Source organism: Monodelphis domestica, chromosome 7 (assembly GCF_027887165.1).
Source record: "Monodelphis domestica isolate mMonDom1 chromosome 7, mMonDom1.pri, whole genome shotgun sequence".
NCBI classification, from domain to species: Eukaryota; Metazoa; Chordata; class Mammalia; order Didelphimorphia; family Didelphidae; genus Monodelphis; species Monodelphis domestica.
The window spans coordinates 92,499,515-92,523,885 of NC_077233.1; the positions used below are offsets into that span (position 1 = coordinate 92,499,515).

General features: G+C 39.0%; 1 protein-coding gene across 3 annotated transcripts; it reads right to left on the reverse strand.

Moving 5' to 3' along the window:
* Positions 1–1,492: 1,492 nt before the first annotated feature.
* Positions 1,493–17,499, reverse strand: NDUFAF3 (NADH:ubiquinone oxidoreductase complex assembly factor 3). Of its 3 annotated transcripts, none has more exons than XM_001377679.4 (5): positions 17,263–17,499; positions 4,188–4,380; positions 2,361–2,427; positions 1,761–1,861; positions 1,493–1,626 (listed from the first exon to the last, which is right to left on the reverse strand). In XM_001377679.4, the coding sequence occupies exons 1-5, from the start codon at positions 17,334–17,336 to the stop codon at positions 1,507–1,509; spliced, it is 555 nt and encodes a 184-aa protein (XP_001377716.2). In that variant the 5' UTR covers positions 17,337–17,499; the 3' UTR covers positions 1,493–1,506. The 3 variants fall into 3 exon arrangements, with proteins under 3 accessions (XP_001377716.2, XP_007499893.1, XP_007499894.1); XM_007499831.2 differs by lacking the exon at positions 17,263–17,499 and adding an exon at positions 17,016–17,153; XM_007499832.3 differs by lacking the exon at positions 17,263–17,499 and adding an exon at positions 16,699–16,839.
* Positions 17,500–24,371: the final 6,872 nt, after the last annotated feature.

Below are 24,371 nucleotides of genomic sequence, written 5' to 3' on the forward strand. Positions count from 1 at the left end.
GAGGCAGTATTGCATAATGGATAGAGAGCTGGCCAAGAAAACCCAAGTTCAAGACCTCTGTCTCCACATGCTGGCTATGTGACTTCCTTAGGTGAGCCACATTGGTAGAGTCTGCCTCGATTTACACAGGTGAAATTGCAAGGCCAAGTCCCTGGTGCTGCCTGCACCCTGAGCTGGGATCTCTGCTGCCTGCTGGCTTTCCCTAGTCTTCTCAAAACTAGACCCTGAGTTCTTGGTTTTTTGTGGGTGCAAACCCTTAGTAACCTGGTGAAGCTCTCAATGCTTTGTTGCCCACATTTGTAACTGAAGAAAATGTTAAGTTTCAGTAGTAAAGATGAGAAACTCCTGGATCCTGTCCAATATCCCTTCTCTACTTATTTCCCAGTCAAATGTGTAGCCTCCTAGTCTCCCTCCACCCTTTAGAATCTGACTTCAGGTCTTATTCAGTGAAAATGACTCCCAGGTTACCTCCCCTACTCATGCGCTCCCCTATTATGGAGGCTCAAAAGAGGCTCCCATTGGGCATTTAAAACCCAGAAGTTCCAGCCTCCCTCACCTGGCCCTCTACCTCCCATCTCCATGCCTCTGCAACCCTTCTTCCTCTGGCCTCTTGCCCTTAATGCTCCTAAGCTACTGAGTATATGTGTCCTCTCACTTCATGACCTTGAGGCAGGGACTTCACTTGTTTTTGTATCTCCATCAACTGGCACACTGGCACACTGTAGGTATTTAATGAATTCTGGTGTATTTCAGTGGTTGCGACTGGTCACCTTGGCCCAGTTAGTTGCATTGTGTCAGATGGAAGTGGCTTAGGGCTGGCCTAGGCTCATGCAGCAGTTGCTCTCACAGCACTTCTCAAAATCCAAGAGTCCATGATAAAGTAGAAGGGACTGCTTTGGATGGGGTGGGCGGAGGGGGTAAATTTTCTCTTGGCTACCAAGCAGTGGCCAGATGAGAATAGAGTTAAAACAACAGTAATTGCTCATTTCTCTAAAGCTGTGCAGACTTTTCTTCATGGTGGCCCAAGCATTGGAGGCAGATCTCCATGCAGAGGATTCTTTGAGAGTTGGGGGGTCACTACCAACTTCTGAACCAGGAGCTTTATGTATCTCTCTTGAGCAGATAAACACCACCTGTAGTCAAAGCACATGTAGACTTCAGTTTGCTTGGCCTCAGTTTTCCACATTCTTATTTTCACAATAAACTTGTGAAGGGAGGCATAGATGACTTCCATTTTACAGACAGAAATAGCTGTGGTTCAGAGGTTAAATGACTTGACTGAAATCATATCTGGAATACCAAAGCACTCTAGAGCTCCACTTACTCTCCCAGAATTCCATCCCTGGTCATCACTTCCCTGTGCATTTTTGCCCCCTATTAGAATATAAGCTCAAGGGCAGAGGCTCTCACTGTAAGCCACAATGATTTGTTGGAAAGGAAGGAAGGAAGGAAAAATGAACCCTTCTCAAAGAAGACACTGAGCCAGAAAAAGTGAAAGGAGAGAGTTTATTCTACATGTGAAGATGCAACTGGAGCCACAAGTGAGCCTCCAGGTGGGGGAATAAGGGCAGCACCGGCCACCCGGCCTTCATTGCACAAGAAGTTGAAGGTAGCACAAGCATTGGGCTGCAGGAGACAAAAACCAACACTGCATTAAAACTAGCATAGATTTTCAATTCCAAAGGGAGCTGGGAGTGATGGGAAATGTGAGAGTGCAGGTGCGTGTCTAGAGGTTGGCAAAGACCAATCAGACTACTTACCGTGTCTTGTACTTCAACAGCAATTCTACGCTTTCTCATAGCCTTCAAAATCTCTGGATGTAGCTTTTCCATGCGGTCTCCGGTGCCCACCACAACAATTTCTGCCACGAAGGAGAAAGGAACTAATGTTTCAGTTCTTATGTGACTAATTCCCTGTCCCCACCTGGACAGAGTAGGGGTACCTGGAGGCAGAGACTCATCTTCCCGAATTCAAATCTGACCTCAGGCCCTGCTGTGTGACCTTGGACTAGTCACTTAAGCTCTGTCCATCTCTTTCTTCATCTGTAAAATGGGGATACTAAAAGCACCTACCTCCCAGGGAAGCTATGAAATGAAATAATAATTTAAAGTGCTTTGCAAATTTTAAAGCACTCTATTAATGTCAATTATTATTGTCCAACTCTAATCCTAAACTATTAGAATGAACATGTTTAAGAGAAAAAGTTATTTATCTTTAAAATGCAGTGACAATGTGATAGTTTGCCAGCAGGGTGTCGGTCTAAAGGCTTGAGAGAAGCAGAAAATACCAAGGGTGAAGTCAAAGCCTTCAACCACAGGGTCAGTCGATCCCCACTGAGGACCCTTCCAGACTCTCCTCACCAATTCGAGGCTCTAACATCCAGAAAAGGGAGAAGCTCTCTTCTGTGATATCCCGATGGCTCCCCACCTAGACGAAGGAAGGAAGGAAGAGATTTTCAATCTTATCCTCTGTTGGTGCTGCCTATAAACATGTTCAGGTCTTCTGCATCCTAAATAACTACAGTGGGCCCCACCATCTCCACAAACTATCTTCCATCACAACCAATCTTCTAGCCTCTACTTACTGCCTCATTTCCTCATTTCTTTAAATCCCCTTCATTCGGGTTTCTGCCTTCAACATGTACATGCCTGACACATTGGTCTCAAAGGTTACTATGAGATCCAGGCTATTTAAATACCTTAATTGTAAAATCTAACCTTTTCTAGTCCTCGCTTTGCTGAATTCCTCCAATAATCTCTTCCCCTGGCTTTCCTAACTTCGATGTGGTTCTCCTACCTCTCTGACCATTCCTCAGTCTCCTTTGTGAGGATGATTTACCCATTCCTTGCCCACCAAATAGGTCTCCCAAAGCTCTGTTCTAGGCTCTTCTCTCTCTATCCTCTCTTGGTGATCTCAATAGCTACAAATGATTGAATTATTTATATGCAAATTGATCCTATATTCAGTTCACTACTCACGCCCTAAATAACCAACAGTCTACTGGACATCTTTTAGAAAGTTCATAAGCATATTTTTAATTTAAAATCTTTATATTTTGTCTCAGAATCTACACTGTCTATTGGTTCCAATGCAGATGAGTGGTAAAGGCTAGACAATGAGGATTTGCCCAGGGTGGTCACACAACTAGGATTTATCTGAGGTCAGATTTGAACCCAGGACCTCCTGTCTCTAGGTCTAGGTCTTTCTCCACTGATCTACCTGGCCTCCCCCAAGACCATAAACATTTCAAATTAATCATATTCAAAAAAATTCATCAAAAATAAAACTGGAAACGAAGAGAGTTGCCTAATCAACTGGGGAAATGACTTAACAAATGATGCCATACAACTAGGATGTAATATTGTGTTCAAAGAAATTATGAAGGGAATGGGTTCAGAGAAACTTGAAGATTTATGTACAGTGAATAAAACCTGAAGAGTAATTTCTACAGTTACAACAACATGGTCGAGACAAACAATTTGAAGGACTTGGAAACTGATCAATGCAATAAGGACTTATTACAGAGGACTTGTGATTTCTGACACAAAGGAGATGGACTCAGAGTGCAGAAGGAGACATTTCTCTTTTGGTCTTGGCCACTGCAGAAATTTATTCTGCCCAATTATGCATATTTGTTACCAAACATGGCTTCCTTTTCACTGAGGGAGGTGAAAAGAGGGAAATAATGTCCTATTTCCTCTAGGATAATATTGAAATTCTTTGGTGTAGCATTGGAGACCCTCTAAAACTTTAATTCTAGTACACTTCTAGGCTGCCTTCACATTGCAGTGTTACAGATAAACCGGCTTCCTTGGTGTTTGCTGTCATCTCCCACCTAGTAATTCGCCCAGGCTGGCTCCACACTGGGGATATGTTCCTCTCTGGCCTCTTCCTCTTAAAAGCCATCGCTCTCTTTAAGATTCACTTTGGATGCTACTGCCTACTCAATCCCCCCATTGTTGTCTTCTTCTTGAAATTAATTTGTATTTATGTGTGTTTATGTTCTATCCTAGTTCTCAAAAGTAAATTCATTAATAGCAGGGACAGGTTTATTTTTAGTTTTGTTTCCTTTCACCCTGTGGGCCTTCAGAAGCCTAGTGGGGAGGGAGGAAAGGGTGTTGTAAACAAAACAGATCCTCATTCTGTATGTCTTTGAAGGGGGGAGAAAGATGGAGGAAAGGACTCACATTCCATTGCATGACAGAATGGGGAACTAAGGCACAGGGCCCCACAACTCGGTTGCCATTGATGGTAAAGCCACGAGGACTATAGGAATCTATGTACATAACATTGGGTGAATCCTTCTCCAGCAAGGAAATGGTGGTCCTCTGGAAGAGCTCATCATCTACAGGTGTCAAGTGGTGGCTTCTTCGTGGTAGCCTGGATGGAGAAATACAGTGTAAGTGGCCCAGAGAGGAGACATGAGAAGGATCCCCAGTGGGAAGGGATGTGTGAGAGCTGAAAATGTCAGGGAAATACACAAGTGGGACAAGAACGGTCAAGTTGTGAAGGGAATATAGGGAGGGGGCGTGAAATTGTGAATCCTACACAGAGAACAGTGTGATGAAGACATGGGAGATTAAGAGACTCTGAGCGTCAGACAAAAATATTACCGTGACAGAGGGACAATGTCATGTGAAGATCATTTGGGTGGGGTGTCACACATGGGAAACCTAGTAAAGAGATTCAAACTATACAAGAAAGAACTGCGAAGGCAGTTTGAGGTATTTTGAAAATTCAAAGGATAGAGACTCAATTTGAGAGAGGAGAAATTTGGTAAGATTTGAGAGTAGAGGGAAGCTGCAAGAAAGGACAAGGAATCAAAGTTAAATAGGAGAAGCATTTAAGGAGAAAGAGAATTTTTCAAAAATGCCCAGTCAGGATACCTGAGAATGAAATGGGCAAGGTAATCAGTTGGGTAAGGCAAAGTGATGCAAGGGAAAGGAGCAGGGTGTTGGCAGTTAAGGTACAACACTAGAGTTGTAGGCCCTCCTGCAGTTCCAAGGGAGTCAGTATCAAGATTAACAGACTTAAAAATCTAATTCCCAAAATCTGGTGAATTCATGTGATCATAAATTACATTGTCAGAAGAAATCTAGAAATTAAATTAGGAAGTCTTAAGACAAGAAAATGAAGAATAATAAGCATAAGTTGAATTTCTCTCACTGCTACCCACTAAAGGTAAAAAATATAAAAGAAAAAAATTTTAACAGTGGTGTCTGAGAATTGGAATTGGATTTCTAAATGATAGCTTAAAATACAGAGCAGGGTAGCTCAGGTGGCACCAGGCCTAGAGTCAGGAGAACTTGGGTTAAAATCTAGCCTGAGACACTCCCTTAACTGTATGACCCTGGGCAAGTCACTTTACCCCAATTATACTCTTCTCAGTATTGATTCTAAAACAAAAGGTAAGGAATTTTTTTAAAAGAAAAAAAATATAGAGATAACAAGGAAAGCAATGAAGATGACAGAATAGCAGGAGGTCATACTCCCTCTCCTGCAGAATTACTACACAAAGATACAGAAAACATAATAGGCCATGTCTTGATCAGGAAGGACAGGAAAAAACAAGTCATTTTTCCAACCTGGGCTGGCACGGAGAGACAGACAGGTACTCTGTTCACTGGGGATGAGGTCCAGTCAGGAAGACATATGGAACATTTCAGCATACAGACTAAACAAGGGCCAGCCTACAGCTGTGCCTCTGCTACTTACTGTTCAGTTCTGGGTCACAGATTTGGTGTAGAACGATGAGAGGACATGTGTAAAGAAGTAGCCCGACCAAAGGATCAGGATTTAGGCTGTGGGTTGAGTATAGATTAAATACAAAAGTAAGCATCAGGGGGCAGTTGGGTGACTCAGTGGATTTAGAGACAGGAGGTCCTGGATTCAAATTTGGCTTCAAACACTTCCTAGCTGTGTGACTGGAGGCAAGTCCCTTAACCTCCATTGCCTAGCCCTTACCACTATTCTGCCTTGAAAACAATACACAGTATTGATTCTAAGGCAGAAGATAAGAGAGTAAGTCAGGAAGGTTGGAAAAATGAATGAAGAATCACACCGTAAAAAGTTCTTATGATGATGGGGACATTCAAGACAATCTCAGGAGAACAAAACAACTCCAGAATATCTCCAAGCAAAGGGTAACTCAGGTACAAGTTCAACAAGAGTTCCTCAAAGAAATCAAGCTGAACTTAAAAAAAAAAAAGCTTAAAAAATTATCAATTAAGTGTAACTAGAACAACTGGATAAGAAATGAGAAGGCAGGGGGAAATGGAAAAGAAATGAGAGATATGGAAGAAAGAATTGGGAATTAACCTGGCCCAAGATACAATATTTGAAAATCAGAATGGACCAAATAGAACTTAATAAAAACAAACCAACAAAAAGAAAACAAAACAGAAACATACCTAAAAACAATGACCTGGAAAAGAGATCAAAGGAAGACCTTGGAACCAATACACAGTATTGACTCCAAGATGGAAGGTAAGGGTTTGAAAACAAAACAAAACAGTATAATCCTATAAGGAGAAAAACTGATCTTTAATGAATTGGAGAAGTTCCAAACATTTCTGATGAAAATCCCAGAACTGCATAGAAACTTTGAAACATAGAAGGCAACAAATATATAAGTGAGTAATAATAAGGGACTAAACAAAGATGAACTGTCTATATTTCATATATGGGGAGATGATACATGCATCTCCTTAGAACTATTTTTATCAGGGATCTGGGAGTCTATGATCAGAGAGGGCCTGAGATTTGCTCTGTTCTGTTTTGGTGATCTTAAAAGACTAGAGGGAAGGGAAGAGGAATATATTAAGTAGGAGAGAAGGGAAAGGGAAGAAAGATTCTCTCACATAACTCAAGTATGTGAATAAAAATCTATACAAACAAGGTAGAGAGGTATGGATCAAATAACACTGGATCCTCAAACTCATCTGGAATAGTCAAAAGTGAATACACACAGAGTTAGATACAGAAATATCTCTCAACAGGTTACTGTTGTTGTTCAGTCTTTTCAAAACTTTCTTGGAGAATGATTTGCCATTTACTTCTCTAGCTAACTTTAAGGATGAGCAAACAGGGTTAAGTGAGTTATCCTGGGTCACATGGCTAAGAAGTGTCTGAGGCCAGGTTTGAACCTAGGACCTCCTGACTCAAGGCTTAGCATTCTATCCATTAAGCCATTCAGCTCCCCACTCAACAAGTAAACAGAAGGAAAAAAGAGAAGTGAAAGGAGGGGGGTTGGTATAGGTAATAAGAGGGAGGATAGATTACAGGTGGGATTAGTCTTAAGTAAAATAAATTATTAAATAATATATAATAAAAAGGACAAATGTAAAAGGATGAGATGGAGAAAATTCATAATATAACTGAAAATGAAGGGGATGAAATCATCCATAAAAGGGAAGAAGTTAATAGAATAGATTAGGAAGCAGAATGCAACAATGTATTATCTATTAGAATACTAGAAACAGAAAAATGTACACAGTTTAAAAAAAAAAGACGAGAGCAAAATCTATTCTGCTTCATATGAAGTAAAAACGGGTAGGTAGCAATCATGACGTTTGGCAAATCAATAGCAAAAATAAACTTACTTAAAGAAATAAACAGGAAAATTACATTTTTATGAAAGGCACTATGGAAAATAAGTTAATATCGGTATTAGTCATACATACAGAAAATGGCACTGCATTTAAATACTTAAAGGAAAAGTTAAATATGTTACACCTCAATTTACCCAAGTCATGTCTAAATAATTTTAGATAAATCATATATATTTATGAGTGTATTCTATCGAACATTTAAGGAACAATTTATTTCAATCCTACATGAACTGTTAGAAAAATAGGAAAAGGAATGCTACCAAATTCCTTCTTTGCTATTAATATGGCTTTGATGCCTAAAGCAGAGTGAAAGTAACTACAGATTACTATTCTTAGTTAATAACTGTAGGAGTACAAACATATACTAATCTTGATAAAATTTTAGGAGTGCTCAAAAAGCTAACATGATATTTCTTATGATTGGTTTCTCTAACCTCGAGTCAAATTACACCTTAACCTTGTCAAATTCCTAACCCATCCCTCAGGCTACACTCCTGGCCAGATATCTCAGTCTCCAAGTTTTGCCAATAACAATCAATTAACATGTGAGGGAGGCCTGAGCAGGAAACTGCTGGGCCTTGGAAGTTCAGAACATCCGTAAGCAGACCTCCAATGGAAAACAAAAACATGTCAAGGTCCCAGCAGCAGTATGTACCAGATATGAACTTAGGGGCCAAGCAGACCCTAGGAGGAAAGCATAAACATCAAAGTTCCAACAATAGTATGTACCAGATAAGGACTTGGAGGCCATACATGCTGGTGGGTATATAAACCTCTGCATTCACGAACTACAATTGGAACTCCTATGCTGAGCTCCCCTGGTGCTCACCAGGTCAATAAACGACCCTTTTGCTTAATTGCATTTTCTACTGGTCTTCCTTGGTGGTGGGCGACAACCCGGACCCTAACACATGTATCAAACAAACTTCTATGCCCTAGGCCATATGTACTCTTGGTTTTAGGCCTTAACTATACCTATTGTCTTGGGTAATAAGTGTGTATCTTGTGATGATTACCTAACTGGTCAGACCACCTTTGTCCCTTCCCAGCTTCCTTTCTGTAACCCCAATAAAAATGAGTACCTCCAAACACAAGGAAGCTCTTCACCATCAGACCTCAATTCAACCTAGAGCTTTCTCACAGTAAGGGCTACTCTTTTGCTTTAATTCTCTTGTCTCTGAGTCTTTCTTGATTGTGTTCCTCTATCTTATCACCATCAGAGGAGCATGCATGTTGGAGCCCAGGTTGTTGAATCCTTAAGGACTAATTCAGTATTAGGAAATTATACTGACCATATTAATTATGAGAATAACAAAAGCCATATGATTATACCAATAGATAGACAAAACTTTTGACAAGATACAATATCTGTTTCTTTACAAAAAAGAACATAAGACATAGGAATAAATGGATCTTTTTTAATATAAGTAATATCTATCTAAAACCAAGAGACAGCATTATCTTTAGTGGGGATTGTCAGCATGGAATCTAGAAGTCCCCAAACTTGTAGTTTGGAGGAATTTGGTGATCCCCCATTTTATTTAGTTTGGAGGTGGAAACCCCAGGTTTGACCTTGTCACAGGAGAGTTCCTCCCTGAGGGAAGGTCCTACTTCACAGACCACAGACTAACAATGGACATCCTGGTAGTTTGGGTGGGAATAGCTAATCCCATCAGATGTTAAGTATCTCTTTTGTCCCAATGGTTTCTCCCTCTAGGCTAAAGTCCTTTACCAAGGTGGCCCAGTCCTGGGCTGGGTCTTTCCCTTTTTGTGCCCATTGTGAAGCATCAGCTCCTCACTGTTATTCCTGTCTGGAACTGATTTTCTTTTCTTACCTTGTAAAGCCAATCAACTGTCCCTCTCATACTAAGCCCCCAGATCTCATTTAGAAAGGTATTTAAGCTCACCAACTTTAATGGCTCTTTGGAATTGTCATTCTCTTACCTTTGGCATTCCCAGGTGTCAGTGATCAGAGAGGCCAGAGTTCAATCCTCGGACTCTGTGCAGTGTGGCACACAGCTCTGTGTCCAGGCCTACTAGCACTGAACCCCTTTTGCCCTTGATTAAAGAATGATTTTGACTTTTTAATAGTTCTGTGTTTTTTTTCCAGTCAACAGGATAGAGTTCTTTCAACTGTCAACTTGGAATCTAGAAACCCCAAACTTGTGGCCTAGTGGGATCTGGTGAACCCCAGGTTTCAGGATTCCTTTGTAGGTTGGAGACCCCAAAGTTTGTACTTGTTCCCTGTTGACATGGGAATCCACTCTGAAGGGAATCCCAGGCTAGCAGTTTCAGAAGGAGTGGTGGACCCTCAGGTGAATGACAATCCTAGATGAGAGGAACTAAGCATATGCTAAGGACCCTCTTTGTTTTAGGTAGTCTCCCCTATTGTATCAGAGACCTTTTCACAAGAAGACCCTACCTCCCATTTAGCATTCATTGTAAGTAGCCCTTCCTCTTACACACTAGCCTCTAGCCATGATTCCTTTCCCAAGTTTGATTGTATCCAATCAGTGTATTTTGAACACTCCCATTTTCTTTGTAGCTATAGTGATGTCAATCATCTTTCCCTGCCCCTGGTTTTCCCCCAAATGGTATATAGGTTCCCCAAATTCTTTTGTACCTTGGAATTGTCCAATCTAGAGTGGTTGGCTTTCCCAGGGGTCAGTGTCCAGAGCGGCCAGAGTTTAATCCTCAGATTCTGTGCAGTAGTGCAGCTCTGTGTTGAGGTCTACTATTGCATTTAACCCCTTTTCCCCTTAATTAAAGAGTGATTTTGACTATTTAATAGTTCTGTGTTTTTTCCAATCAACACAACTAATCAAGAGTTAAAACAAGATGTTCCTTATTATCATGGCTATTCAATATTGTGCTAGAAATTCTATCTACATCAATAAGAAGAAAAAGAAACTGAGGAATAATTATAAGCAAATAGAAAACAAAATTGTCACTTTTTACAAATGATATGATGGTTGATTTAAAGAACAACTAGAAAATCAACTAAAAAACTAATTGAGATAATTAACAATTTCAGCAAAATTGTAAGAAATAAACCCATAATAGCATTAAAATCCAGCACAAAGAGATAGAAAAATAAATTTTAAAATAGCTACCAAAAGTATAAAATATTTGAGCATCAATTTGAGAAGACACATAAAACTATAAAACACTTTTTACACAGAAATCTAAATAACTGAAGAAATATTAAGTGCTTAGTAAGTCAAGCTGTAATAATGAAAACAATATTACCTAAATATATTTACTTATTCAGTTCTATTTAATTAAACTACCAATTAATTAATTATTTAATTGTTTTTGATTAATTATTAAATTTAATTTTATATATAAAAATGTTATATTATATATATAAATTAATAATAAATTAAATTATTAAGTAAATAAATAAATGAATGATTAATTAATTAATTAAACTATCAAAGGAGTACTTTGTAGAACTAGGGTAAATAATAACAAAATTTATCTGAAGAAACAAAATTGGTCAAGAAGCTCCAGAGAATTAATAGGAAAAAAAGTGGGAAGAAATGAGGCATAAAAGTACTAAATCTAAAACTATACTATATGGCAGTAATCATAAAAACCATTTGAAAGGCTGAGTCTAAGCCACTCCACACTGATAGCAAAGGCAGAGAGGGCACAAAACTAGCTTACTGCCACATCTCCTGAAGAAGTGAAACTACAAAGTGCCTGAGGCAATGAAGCTGAGGAGGGGGGAGGGGGGGGCAGCCAAAGGTACTTGACATGTGCAACAAAGCAGCAGAAGAGGACAACAGAACTGGCAGTACTGGGTACTGAGTCTAGCTGGACAAAAAAAAAAAAAACCGCAGGCCTCACCAGAGCAAGCCGGTAAGCTCCCCCCCCATCAACAGACACACTGTGGGAAACAAAGTCAGCTGGGACTACCCCAATCACCAGAGAAGATACTCTGCAAGCTTGGAGCAATGTTACCCCTGTCCTAGGAGCAGAGAAGAATCTCAAATGATAGATACAGTAATGGAAAAAAATAACTAGAAAAATGAGCAAAAGACAAAGAAAAAAAAAGCTGACCTTAGAGAGGTACTTTGTGATTGGAAAGATAAAAATATCAACTCAAAAGAAGACAAAAATGCCAAAAAGGAAAGATGAGAAGCCTCAAACAAATGTGTAAAAGGATGTCAGGCCCAAAAAGAATCCCTCGAAGAACTTGAAAAGAAGTTGAAAAATCTAATAATAAGAGAATTGACAGAAAGACTCAACATTTGGAGGAAAATTCACTGCATAAATCAACTTCCTAAAAACTAATAGGAGCCAAAAGGAAATGGAGGCACAGAAACACATTTAAGAAAACAACTGCCTAAGGAATAGAATGGACCAAATGGAAATGAAGGTCAAAAAAAAATACTGAAGAAAACAGCTATTTAAAAGAGTAGGATTGGCCAAACAGAAAAGAAAACACAAAAACTTAAGGAAGTAAAATAAATTCCTAAAAATCAGAACTGGGCAAATAGAAAAGCTAACAAATCCATAAGACATCAGGAAACAATAAGATAAAATCAAAATAATTTTAAAATGGAAAAAAATCTGAAATATCTCACTGGAAAAACAACTGATCTGGAAAAATTGATCTAGGAGAGACCATCCAAGAATCATCAAAATATCTGAAAGCCATGATCAAAAAAAGAGTCTGGACACCATATTATGAAATCGTCAGGGAAAACAGCCCTGATATTCTTGAACAAGAGGGAAAAAATAGAAATTGAAAGAATCTACTGATTACCTCCTGAAAGAGACCCCAAAATAAAATACCCTAAGACTATTATAGCTAAATTTCAAAACTCCTAGGTCAATGAAAAAGTACTATAAGCAGCCACAAGGAAACAATTCAAATACCATGGAGCCATAGTCGGGATTATACAGGATCTAGAAGCTTCTATATTACCAGGAAGAAAAGACATGGAATGGATGTAGGACTACAACTAAGAATTATATACCCAGCAAAACTGAGCATAATCTTATCTCCAGAAGGGAAAAAAATGATGTTTAACAAAATAGAGAGCTTCCAGACTTTCCAGACCAAGAAAACATATCTAATAAGAAAATTCAATGAGCAAATTCATCACTCAAGAGAAGCATAAAAAAATAAAGTGAAAACTTATAGTCAATAAGGTTGAGCACATTGAGCACATTCATACCTGAGAAGGTGATAATTGAGATGCATATCTATAATACTTAAGGTACTTAAAGTACTCAAGAGACCTAAAGTACTTAAGATATTTAAGAACTTTATCACTACTAGAGGGCAATGAGATAGAGCTTAAATAGATAAAAATAAAAAGATGAGAAAGAGAAACACAGAGGAAGAAGAGAAAAAGAGATAGAAAGGGGACAACTACCTTATGCTTCAAACTTATTCTTATTGGAATTAGTTCAAAGTGGGGGTAATATACTCAGTCAGCTAGAGTAACATATCTTACCTTACAGGGAAGTGGAAGGGAAGGGGAAAGAAGGAAAAGGGCATGATAGACAAAAAGAAGGGCAAACTGGGGGAGGTGGTGGTAGGAAGGAAAACATCTGTGAACAGGAAAAGGCTGAAAGGAGAAAGAGAAGGTTAAATGGAAGGAAAATAATATGGAGAGAAACACACAATTAGTAATCATAGCTGAATGTGAATGGTATAAACTCCCTTAGAATAGCAGACTAGATTAAAAACCAGGTTCCCACAATATACTGTCTATAAGGAACACATTTAAAACAGGGAAAGACACATAGAGTAAAAGTAAAGGGATGTAGCAGAATCTACTTTCACAGTTAAAAAAGCAGGAGTAACAAATATGATCTCAGAAATAGCAAAAGTAAAAACTGATCTAATCAAAAGAGATGGAAAGAAATTGTATCTTTATAAAAGGCACCAGCAACACTGAGACAATATCAATACTAAACATGTATGCACTGAACAGCATAACATCCAAATTCTTAAAAGAGAAGTTACATGACTTACAGGAGGAAATAGACAGTAAAACATTACAATTAGGGAACCCTAACCTTCTCTTTTCAGAAGTAGATAAATCCACCCAAAAAATAAAAAGAAAGAAATTAAAGAGGTAAATAGAAATTAGAAAAGTTAGACATGAAAGACCTCTTAAAGAAAAACTAAATGGGAATGGAAAGGAATATACCTTTTTCTCAGCAGTATATGGCACCTTCACAAAAAGGACATAATAGCCTCATAACCAAATGTAAAAATGAAAATATTAAATGTATGCTTTTCAGACCATAATGCAATAAAAGTTGCATTATATTAAACAAAGGGCAGCAGAAAGACTAAAATTTAATTGGAAACTAAATAATTTTATCCTAAAGAATGAATGGGTCAAAGACCAAATCATAGAAACAATCAATAATTTCATTAAAAAGAATAACAACAAAGAGACAACATACCAAAAATTATGGGATGCTGTCAAAGCTGAACCTGGAGGGAATTTATATCTGTAAATGCTCATATGAAAGAACAGATCAATGAATTAGGTATACATCAAAAAAACAAACTAACTAAAAAAAGAACAAATTTTAAATCCCCAATTAAAGACTAAATTGGAAATTCTGAAACTCAAGGAGAGATTAGTAAAATTTAAAGTAAGAAAACCATTGAACTACTAAATAAGACAAAGAGCTGATTTCATTAAAATAAATAAATAAACCATTGGTTAACTAGATTTAAAAAATGATCAAATTACCAGTATAAAAAAAATTTTTAAAGTGAAATTACAACCAATGAAGATGAAATTAAAAGAATTATTAGAAGTTATTTTAACCAACCATATGCCAATAAACCTGATAATCTAAATGAAAGAGATGAATATTTATCAAAATATAAACAACCTAAATTAACAAAAGAAATAATAGAATACTTAATCTTATCACAGAAATTTGTAGCAAGTATCTGTGACAAAGGCTTCATTTCTCAAATGTATAGAGAACTGACTAAAAGTTATAAGAATATAATACATTTTCTAATTGATAAATGGTCAAAAGATATGAAGAGATAGTTCTCAGAGGAAGAAATCAAAACCATCTTTAGTCATATGAAAAAATTCTCTAAATCACTAATGATTAAAAATGTAAATTAAAACAACTGAAATATCACCTCACACCTACTAAATTAACTAATATGACAAAAAAGAAAAATGGTAAATGCTGGGGAGGATATGGGAAAACCGGAACACTGATACACTGTTAGTGGAGATGTGAAATGATACAACCATTCTGTAGAACAATTTGAAGCTATGCCCAAAAGGCTATAAGACTGTGCAAACATTTTGGCCCAATAATACCACTACTATAGCCTATATTCCAAAGAGATCATAGAGCAATGAAAAGGACCCACATGTACAAAAATATTTATTTCAGTTCTCTTTGTGGCAGCAAACAGCTAGAAACTGAAGAAATATCTATCAATTGGAGAATGACTGAACAAACTGTGGTATATAATACTATTGAGCCATAAGAAATGACAAACAGAATGCACTGAGAAAAACCTGTTAAAACCTATATGAACTGATGGAAAACGAAGTGAGTAGAACCAGAAGAACTATATACAGTAATAGAAATATAGTGTGATCAACTTTGAAGGACTAAACTATTATGAGCAAAGCAAATTTCCAAGATATCCACAAGGGACTCATGATGAAAAATGTTTTCTACAGCCAAAGAAGGAACTGTTGAAGTCTGATTGCAGATCAAAGCATGCCATCTTCCATTTATTTCCTTTATGAGTTTATTTTATGTGTGGTATGTCTTGACACAGCATAAGCAATATACTAATACTGCATGAAAGCATTGGTTTTCATCACATCAGGGGGTGGGGATGGTATCTAAACTATAAAATGTCAGACAATAATTGCCAAAAATTGTTTCTACATATAATTGAAAAAATAAATTTAAGGGAAAAAAATTTTGATACTTCTTGATTAAAAAATAGAGACTGATGAGTGGAACAGATTAGGTACACATTATACCAAAGCAAAAGAACATAGTATCCTAGAATTTCATAAGTCCAAGGTCACAGCTATTGAGGAAAAAACTCTATTCAATAAAAACTGCTGAGGAAACTGGAAAACAGTATGACCAGAAGTAGATAGAGATCAGCATCTCACATTGCATACCAAGATAAATTCCAAAGGGGTACATAGTTTAGACATAAAGGATGACATTATAAATTAGAGGAAGAAAGAAATTTCTTGTCAGATTTATGGAAAGGAAAAGAGTTCATGACCAAATAAGAGGTTCTTTCCAAGGGTTGGGGGTACTAGATCCTCCAAGAAGCAGCTGCTTGTCCTCCAAGACAAAATTATCTGATCTACAGATGCAGTTAGGTGAGATATGTAAGCATAAGAAAAGCTAAATAGTGGTGACTGATGATTCACCAATGAAGGAAACAAAACAAGAATTTGTCAACCTGATAACAATGTTTTCTATCTTCTTGAATTATATATTTAAGGACTTGACAGAGCACCCTCTCAAAACTCAAACAAGAAAACTTATAGTGGTACTTTAAGGACTGCTAAGGAAAAAAAGTTCTAGGCAACAAGGGCTTAGGGGCACAGATGGTGCTACTCAAAGGACATACGGCAAATTTGGAAACTAAACAGATGATTAAGAACATGTCTGGAAATGAGAGTTTGACTTCTGGACCATGACTTAAAAAATACTCGAATGAGAAGTCCTGGCCAGGGATAGAATATCTGGTACACAATGCCTTGTAAGAATATATCTGTCCCGAAAGCCTAATTAAAAAGGTTTTATGAAGCATGATACCGGCCTCCCTGATAGACCAGTGACAGAATATACACACTGGGAATTTTTTTGGTGCAATAATTTGTTTTTCTTGACTACATATATTTTTAAGCAAAGCTTTTATTTTTCTTGCTTTATCAATGGAGGGAGTAAAAGAAAATGTGAATCTGAACAAAAAGTTTAATTTTTAAAAAAGAGCTTTAAACTGAAAAGGAAAGGAAAACCACCGTCAATATACATAGTACTACAGACAGCAGGTACAATGCAGAAAGAACAGTAGATGTATTCAGAAACTCACAGAAAAGATGCAGGAAATGAGCAAGAAGAAACATATCCTCAGATATCTATTCAAAAACATAAGGAAATATGCTGCGTCCGAAAGGGTGGTTAGGGTTGGAGGTCCACAGTGCCTGCCAGGGGTACCCAAAAGTGACAGCGGTGAGGATGCACAGGTTATCCGGGTGGGATTCAAGATCATAAGGATCAAATGACCTTCACGAAGCACTTGGGAACATCCCCAGTGACAAGTGAGGCACATGTGTTTCAAGGTTGGGGGCATGATGTCAGGGTCACGAAACATGCTGTATCACGGGGGTACGAAAAGCGGACAGTTACCTGCGGGGTTAGGGTCACGGAGCACATATACAGACTTAGGGCCAAGGGCGACAGGCAGGGTTAGGGTCTGGGGCCAGGCAGTGTTGGGAACACGTTCACCTCAGAGCACATTCCAAGTCCGGGTCACGTGGGTATGGGGGGGGGGGGAGGACGGACCAGGGCGGGTTTACTGGGGGGCGGGGGGTCGCGGTGTGTGGGGTAAGCTCGAAGGTCACTTAGTAAAGGGCAAAGGGGCCTCTCTCCTCACCCCCCCAGAGTCAGTCTCAGCACCGGCACAGAGCGCGTCAGTCCCCGGAGCGCGGAGGTAGCGAAGGCGGCCATTGGCTCCTAGACAGGTCGCGAGGCTGGACTAGCCAACGATAGACCTAAGAGCGGCCTGCAGCCTAGCAGCGAAGGCCGAGCGGAGCCAGCGCCCCCGTCTGTCCGGCGGTGTGCAGTGCGCAGTACAGAGAGGGGCCCCGCCCTTTCGTTAGGCTCCGCCCTACTCCCTTTCTCGCCACTCCCCTTGGACCCAGTACCACCCGTCCTCCCCCGCCTCTCGTTCCTGGCTCGTTCCGCTGTTTGAGGCTTCTGGCGTCTCCAGAAAACCCCCAAACTCTCCTGGGGATGGTGCTTTCCCCGCTCCTGCTGTCAAGACCCTGGGCACCCCTGGGACATGGGGGCTGGGGGACCCTGCGGTCTGTGCCCCTGCTCAGGTGTCCCGCAGGGGAAGGTGGGCACCTGCCTACATGGCCTCACCAGGCCCCAAGGCATTGTGCAGCCTGCTGGGCGCCACCGGGGCGCCACCCGGGCCCCTCCCCTGCTCAGGTGTCACTGCAACACCACTTCCCTCTCAGCTCTCCGCGGTGCTCCCCCAGGCCTGCAGCAGACACCTGGGCCCCCTCTAGAGCACTGGAGGGAAGGATAGGGAAACGGGAGGGAGCGGGGGATGGGGGGGGGGCGTGCCAGCTGCAATAAGTGTCTACTGGCCTGTGTTCTCAAATTGTGGGGGAGTGGAGCCCTGGGTCTCAGTTTCCCCAGATAGAAAAATAAAAGGACACACAATTTTCAAGATAGTTTTTCAGCTCTAAATCACAATGAGAAGAGGGGGAGGAAATGTAAAAACAACAACAAAAACCAACACCTGAGGATACACAGAAGTGTAAGATAAATGCAAAGGAGAAAACTGAAGGGGGAACAAAGTCTATCAATCACCTGGAAGAACTAGATTAGCTCTATTTGTCATCAGAGGGAAGAAGCCTAGTTGATTATATGGTTTAAATCCCTTGGGAGCATGACTGGAAGTTGCAGAAAAGCAATTTTGGGCTTGATTTAGGGAAAACTTTCTAAAAGTAGAATGGCCAGGGATCCTCCCCTCCTCTTATTGAAGATCTTTAGGCAAAGGCTGAATGACCATGACCCTTGTCAATCTTTTTTTGATTTGGGTTAACCTTACAGTTTACTAAGAACAATAAGGAACCTTCTAACTTGAAATTCTGTGACTCAGAGAAGCCCTGGGGTAAAGGGCTCTAAGTTGAAATAAACTGAAGGAGAGTTGACTTTCACCTTGATTGACAATATGGACAAATCAGGGAAGGCTTCATGAGCAGATGGAACCTAAGTTGGACCTTGAGTAGATGTGAGCACATGGAGACAGGATCGAGTCCATTCTGGACCTGGGAACATCTGTGTCTGAACAAAGACTGAAGGGAGAAGGAAGCAGCATGGCATAGTGGAACTAGAAAACAGGCTTTGGAGTCAAAGGACTCATGTTCAACTCCTGTCTCAGTCACTAAAATGTGTGACTTTGTGGGGAGGGGTGGAGCCACAATGACAGAGAAGGTACACAGACCCAGCTGATATTTACTAAATTATCCTCCAAAAAGCACTAACACCTCAAAATAAATTCTGGAGCAGCATAACCCACAAAAAAAAAACAAAACACAGGGCAGTAATTTTTCAGCCCAAAACAACTCAGAAGACTGGCCCAAGATATCTAGTGCATGTGGAAGTGGAACACAACAGACCTGGGCAGACCCCCACCAATGCAACAGACCTTGGGTACAACTGAAGCAGTAGCCAAGGCTTCTGGAACTCTCAGCCACAGATGGTAAGGGGAGGGGTGGAGTCTGAAAACTGCTCAGGAGAAGATTATAGAGGTCCCTTTGCTGGCTTTGGGTGAAAGACTCTTGCACTATTACTCATATGCAGAACCAGGTCGCAGTCTGAAGGTGAGATTTCAAGGTGAGGGGAGAAATAGCATATACCAGTACTTGCAGCTGCATGGGAGCAAGAGTCCCTAATCACAGTTCAAAAAGGTGAAAGAGTGCTTGGGGGATTACTCACAGACTCAGGCAGGGAGAGTATTAAACACACCTCTCCTTACATCATACCACCTTGAAAGAACTGAAAGCAAATAGTTCCCCAGTGCCAGCTCTCAAGGCAGCTGCACAAAGAACCTGATGCATGGAACAATGCTCCCATTACCATAGTTACAGAGCCTATCCATTTTGTTTTGTTTTTTTAACGAAAAGAAAAGAAAAAGGCAGAAAAATGAGCAAATAAAAAGAGAAACAACAAAGAAAGTAATTTTGGTGACAGGTTAGACTCAAATGCAGAAGACAACATAGTACTACTGCATTCAAAGCCTCCAAGAAAAATATTATCTGCTTTCAAACCCAAAAAGAATTAATGGAAAAACTGAAAAAGAATTTTAAAAATCAAATAAGAGAAATAGAAGAAAAATTGAGAAAATAAATAAGATACAGGAAAATCATGAAAAACAAATCAACAGCTTGGTAAAGGAGGCACAAAAAAACCCTGAAGAAATTAATATCTTAGAAAACATAATAGGCCAATTGGTAAAAGAGACACAAAAATCAAAAGAAGTATAGAACTTTTTCAAAAGCAGAACTGGTCAAATGGAAAAAGATATACAAAGATACACTGCAGAGAAAAACTTATTGAAAAACAGGACTGGCCCTTTGGAAAAAGAAGTACAAAAATTCACTGAGGAAAAGAATCCCATGAAGTAGAATTGGCCAAATGGAAAAGAGTTGCAAAAGCTCACTCAAGATAATCATGTCTTAAAAATTAGAACTGAGTAATGTGAATCTTAAAAATTATCAGACCCTACTTCAGAACACCTGGTTAAGAACATTCCCCATTTTAAACAATGAAGAGACTTAGATTAGGAATGTGAGACCTCTACTCCACCCCTACTTAAGCATACTTTAGGGGAAGATAAAGTTGTAAACTTCTTGCTAAATAATGAAAAGTACTTAACCTATACTTATAGTAAGGCAAAAGACCTTAAGCTGTGCCTATTTTTAGTGTAATACAAAGGGGTGCTAAGTACCTATAAACTGTAAAGATTAAAATTTAGGGGAGACGGGGAGACTGAGGCAGGTAGAAATTAGTTTCTTTCTGCAAGAAGTATTATATTTTTTAGAGGTTTATTAAAGGTTAAAGATTAAAGAATATACAAGTAAGAAACATGTGCCTAGGCCAGAGGCCTAGACAAAATAACCTCACATCATGCAAGAGACGCTCCAGAACAGAAGTCCAAAAAGAGCCAAGAGAGAGCCCCTCAAAAGCCTTTGAATCAGTTTAAATACCTTCTCGATCTCGGCCCAGGTGAGATTACAAGGCATTCTGGGGAAGTGGAGCAAAGGCTCGTGGGTATTGTAGTCCTGTATTCGAGTCTATTTTTTACAAAAGGTCAGGCAACTTGTAAACTTACAAGGAGCAAAGAGGTGAGAACTTACTCAGAGATTTTAGTCTACTCAGGTGTGAACTTAATAAAAAGTTTAGTCTACTCAGGTGTGAATTAAGAATGGTCAGTCCTTTGGAAAACATCTACTGTGATTGGTAGATGTGAGAACTTAGGGGAGGTAACATAGGAGAAAATTCCCTTTAAAAGGAGGTCAAAAAGAGGTCTCTAGAGATTCAGCTGGGAAAAGCTGAATTGGAGGAGGCAGCTGGCCAAAGCTGCCTTGAAGGACCCTCTCTTGGGTCTCCCTCTCAGAGAACTCTCTCTGGAGATTGAGCTGGCCAAAGCTGAACTGGTGTCTCTCTGAACACTAGAGTCTTGCTTGGACAAATCTTGTGGTGAGTTGATAAAAGACTGACTGATCTCTCTTTTAGGGTTTTCAGCCTAGGCTGGCTCATGCTGGCTAGGCTGGTCTAGCCCTTTTCTCATTATTTCCTTTTTCTCTCTCTCTCCCTTTCATTAATTCCTTATTTGTATTAATTAAAATCTCTATAAAACTCAGCTGACTTGGGTATATTTAATATTTGGGAATTTTTTCCCTGGCGACCAATTTATATTTGATTTAAAACAAGACACTGTCTTGAAACCATATTTTCTGTGGTCACAATTTAAGCCAAACACTCTTTTTTAACTGCCACAGTTTATGGCTTCCACTATTTTAATCATTACAGTAAGTAGAAGTTAATGACTCTATGAGACATCAAGAAACAATCAAAGTCAAAAGAATGGAAAAAAAAATAGATAATGTGAAATACCACATGGGAAAAACAACTGACCTGGAAAATAAATCCAGGAGAGATAATTTAAGAATAATTGGACTACCTAAAAGCCATGATAAAAAAAAAAAAGATCTTAGACATCTTCTTTCAAGAAATCATCAAAGAACCAATGTAACTAAAATCAGAAGGGAAGCAACAAATTGGGAAACAATCTTCATAAAAACCTCTGACAAAGGTTTAATTACTCAAATTTACAAAGAGCTAAATCAATTGTACAAAAAATCAAGCCATTCTCCAACTGATAAATGGGCAAGGGATATGAACAGGCAGTTCTCAGCCAAAGAAATCAAAACTATTAATAAGCACATGAAAAAGTGTTCTACATCTCTTATAATCAGAGAGATGCAAATCAAAACAACTCTGAGGTATCACCTCACACCTAGCAGATTGGCTAACATGTGTAAAGATAAAAATTTAGGGGAGACCGGGAGACTGAGGCAGGTAGAAATTAGTTTCTCTCTGCAAGAAGTATTATATTTTTTAGAGGTTTATTAAAGGTTAAAGATTAAAGAATATACAAGTAAGAAACATGTGCCTAGGCCAGAGGCCTAGACAAAATAGCCTCATATCACTCAAGAGACCACCTGCTCCAAAATGGAAGTCCAAAAAGAGCCAAGAGAGAGAGAGAGCCTCAAAAGCCTTTGAATCAGCTTAACTACCGTCTTGATCTAGGCCCAGGTGAGAATACAAGGCATTCTGGGGAAGTGGAGCAAAGGCTCGTGGGGATTGTAGTCCTGTATTCGAGTCTATTTTTTACACATGATAGCAAAGGAAAGTAATGAATGCTGGAGGGGATGTGGCAAAGTAGGGACATTAATTCATTGCTGGTGGAGTTGTGAATTGATCCAACCATTCTGGATGGCAATTTGAAACTATGCCCAAAAGGGCGATAAAAGATTGTCTGCCCTTTGATCCAGCCATAGCACTGCTGGGTTTGTACCCTAAAGAGATAATAAGGAAAAAGACTTGTACAAGAATATTCATAGCTGCACTCTTTGTGGTGGCCAAAAATTGGAAAATGAAGGGATGCCCTTCAATTGGGGAATGGCTGAACAAATTGTGGTATGTGTTGGTGATGGAATACTACTGTGCTCAAAGGAATAATAAAGTGGAGGAATTCCATGGAGACTGGAACAACCTCCAGGAAGTGATGCAGAGTGAAAGGAGCAGAACCAGGAAAACATTGTACACAGAGACTGATACATTGTGGTACAATCAAAGGTAATGGACTTCTCCATTAATGGCAATGCAATGTCCCTGAACAATCTGCAGGGATCTAAAAAACACTATCCATAAGCAGAGGATAAACTGTGGGAGTAAAAACACCGATGAAAAGCAACTGCTTGACTACAGGGGTGGAGGTGATATGACTGAGGAGAGACTCTAAATGAACACTCTAATGCAAATACCAACAACATGGAAATGGGTTTGAATCAAGAACACATGTGATACCCAGTGGAATCGTGTGTGGGCTATGGAAGAGGTGGTAGGAGGGGGAAGAGGGAAGAAAAGAAAATGATCTTTGTTTCCAATGAATAACGTTTGGAAATGACCAAATAACAATTAAAAAAATAAAATTAAAATTAAAAAAAAGAAATAATCAAAGAAAACTGCCCTGGTATTCTAGAATCAGAGGACAAAATATAAATTGAAAGAATACCAAAAGGATAACTCCCAGTAATATTATAGCCAAATTTCAAAACTCCTAGGTCAAGGATAAAATATTACAAGTAGCCAAAGAGAAATAATTCAAATATTATGGAGCCATAGTCAATAACACAAGACAATAGCTTCTAATTAGAGGACCTAGAATATGATATTTCAGAGCACAAAGGAGCTAAGACTTCAACCAAGAATCACTTCCCCACCAAAGGTCAGCATAATCCTTTTGGGGGTGGGGGAATGGATATTCAATGAAATAGAGGTCTTTCAAAAATTCCTGATGAAAAGACCAGAGCTGAAGGGAAAAATCTGACTCTCAAATACAGGACTCAAGAGAATCATAAAAAGATAAATTGGAAAGAGAATCAAAAGATATTTAATAAGGTTAAACTATGAACCTACCTACATGGGAAGATGATTCTTATAACACCAAAGAACTTTGTCATTAGCAGTTAAGAGTATATATAGACAGAGGGCAAGAGTGTGAGTTGAATATGATGGGATGATATAAAAATTTAAATTAAAGCATGAAAAAAAGAGTGCATTGGGAGGAGGGGGAAAGGAAAAATAGAATGGGGTAAGTTGTTGCATATAAACGTCATTAAAAAACGTTCACTGTGAAGAGGAAGATGGGGGAGGTGGAGTGGAGAGCATATAAACCTATTCTCATCAGAATTGGCTCAATGAGGGAAGAACATACATGATCAACTAGATGTAGATATAGAAAGCTATCTTACCCTATAGGAAAATAGAAGGGGAAGGGGATTTAAAACGAGAGGGGGTAGCACTGATAGAAAAGAGGACAAATTGGGGGAGATGGCAGTCAGAAACTAAATAAGGGTTAATAGGATAGAAATAATATACAATAATCATCATGGTGCAAAATTCATTCTATAAGTCTCTCCAATAAAGGCCTCATTTCTCAAATAAATAGAGAAATTATTTGAATATTTAAGGATACAAGTCATTCCCTAATTGATAATGGTCAAAAGATATGAACAGGCAGTTCTCAAACACAGTAATTAAAACTCTCTGTCAAGCAAAAAATGCTCTAAATCACTCTTAGAGAAAGGCAAATTAAAACTACTCTGAGGTACCACCCCTTACCTAACAGTTTGGCAATTATAACAGAAAAGGAAAATAACAAAATTTGGAGGGGTTATA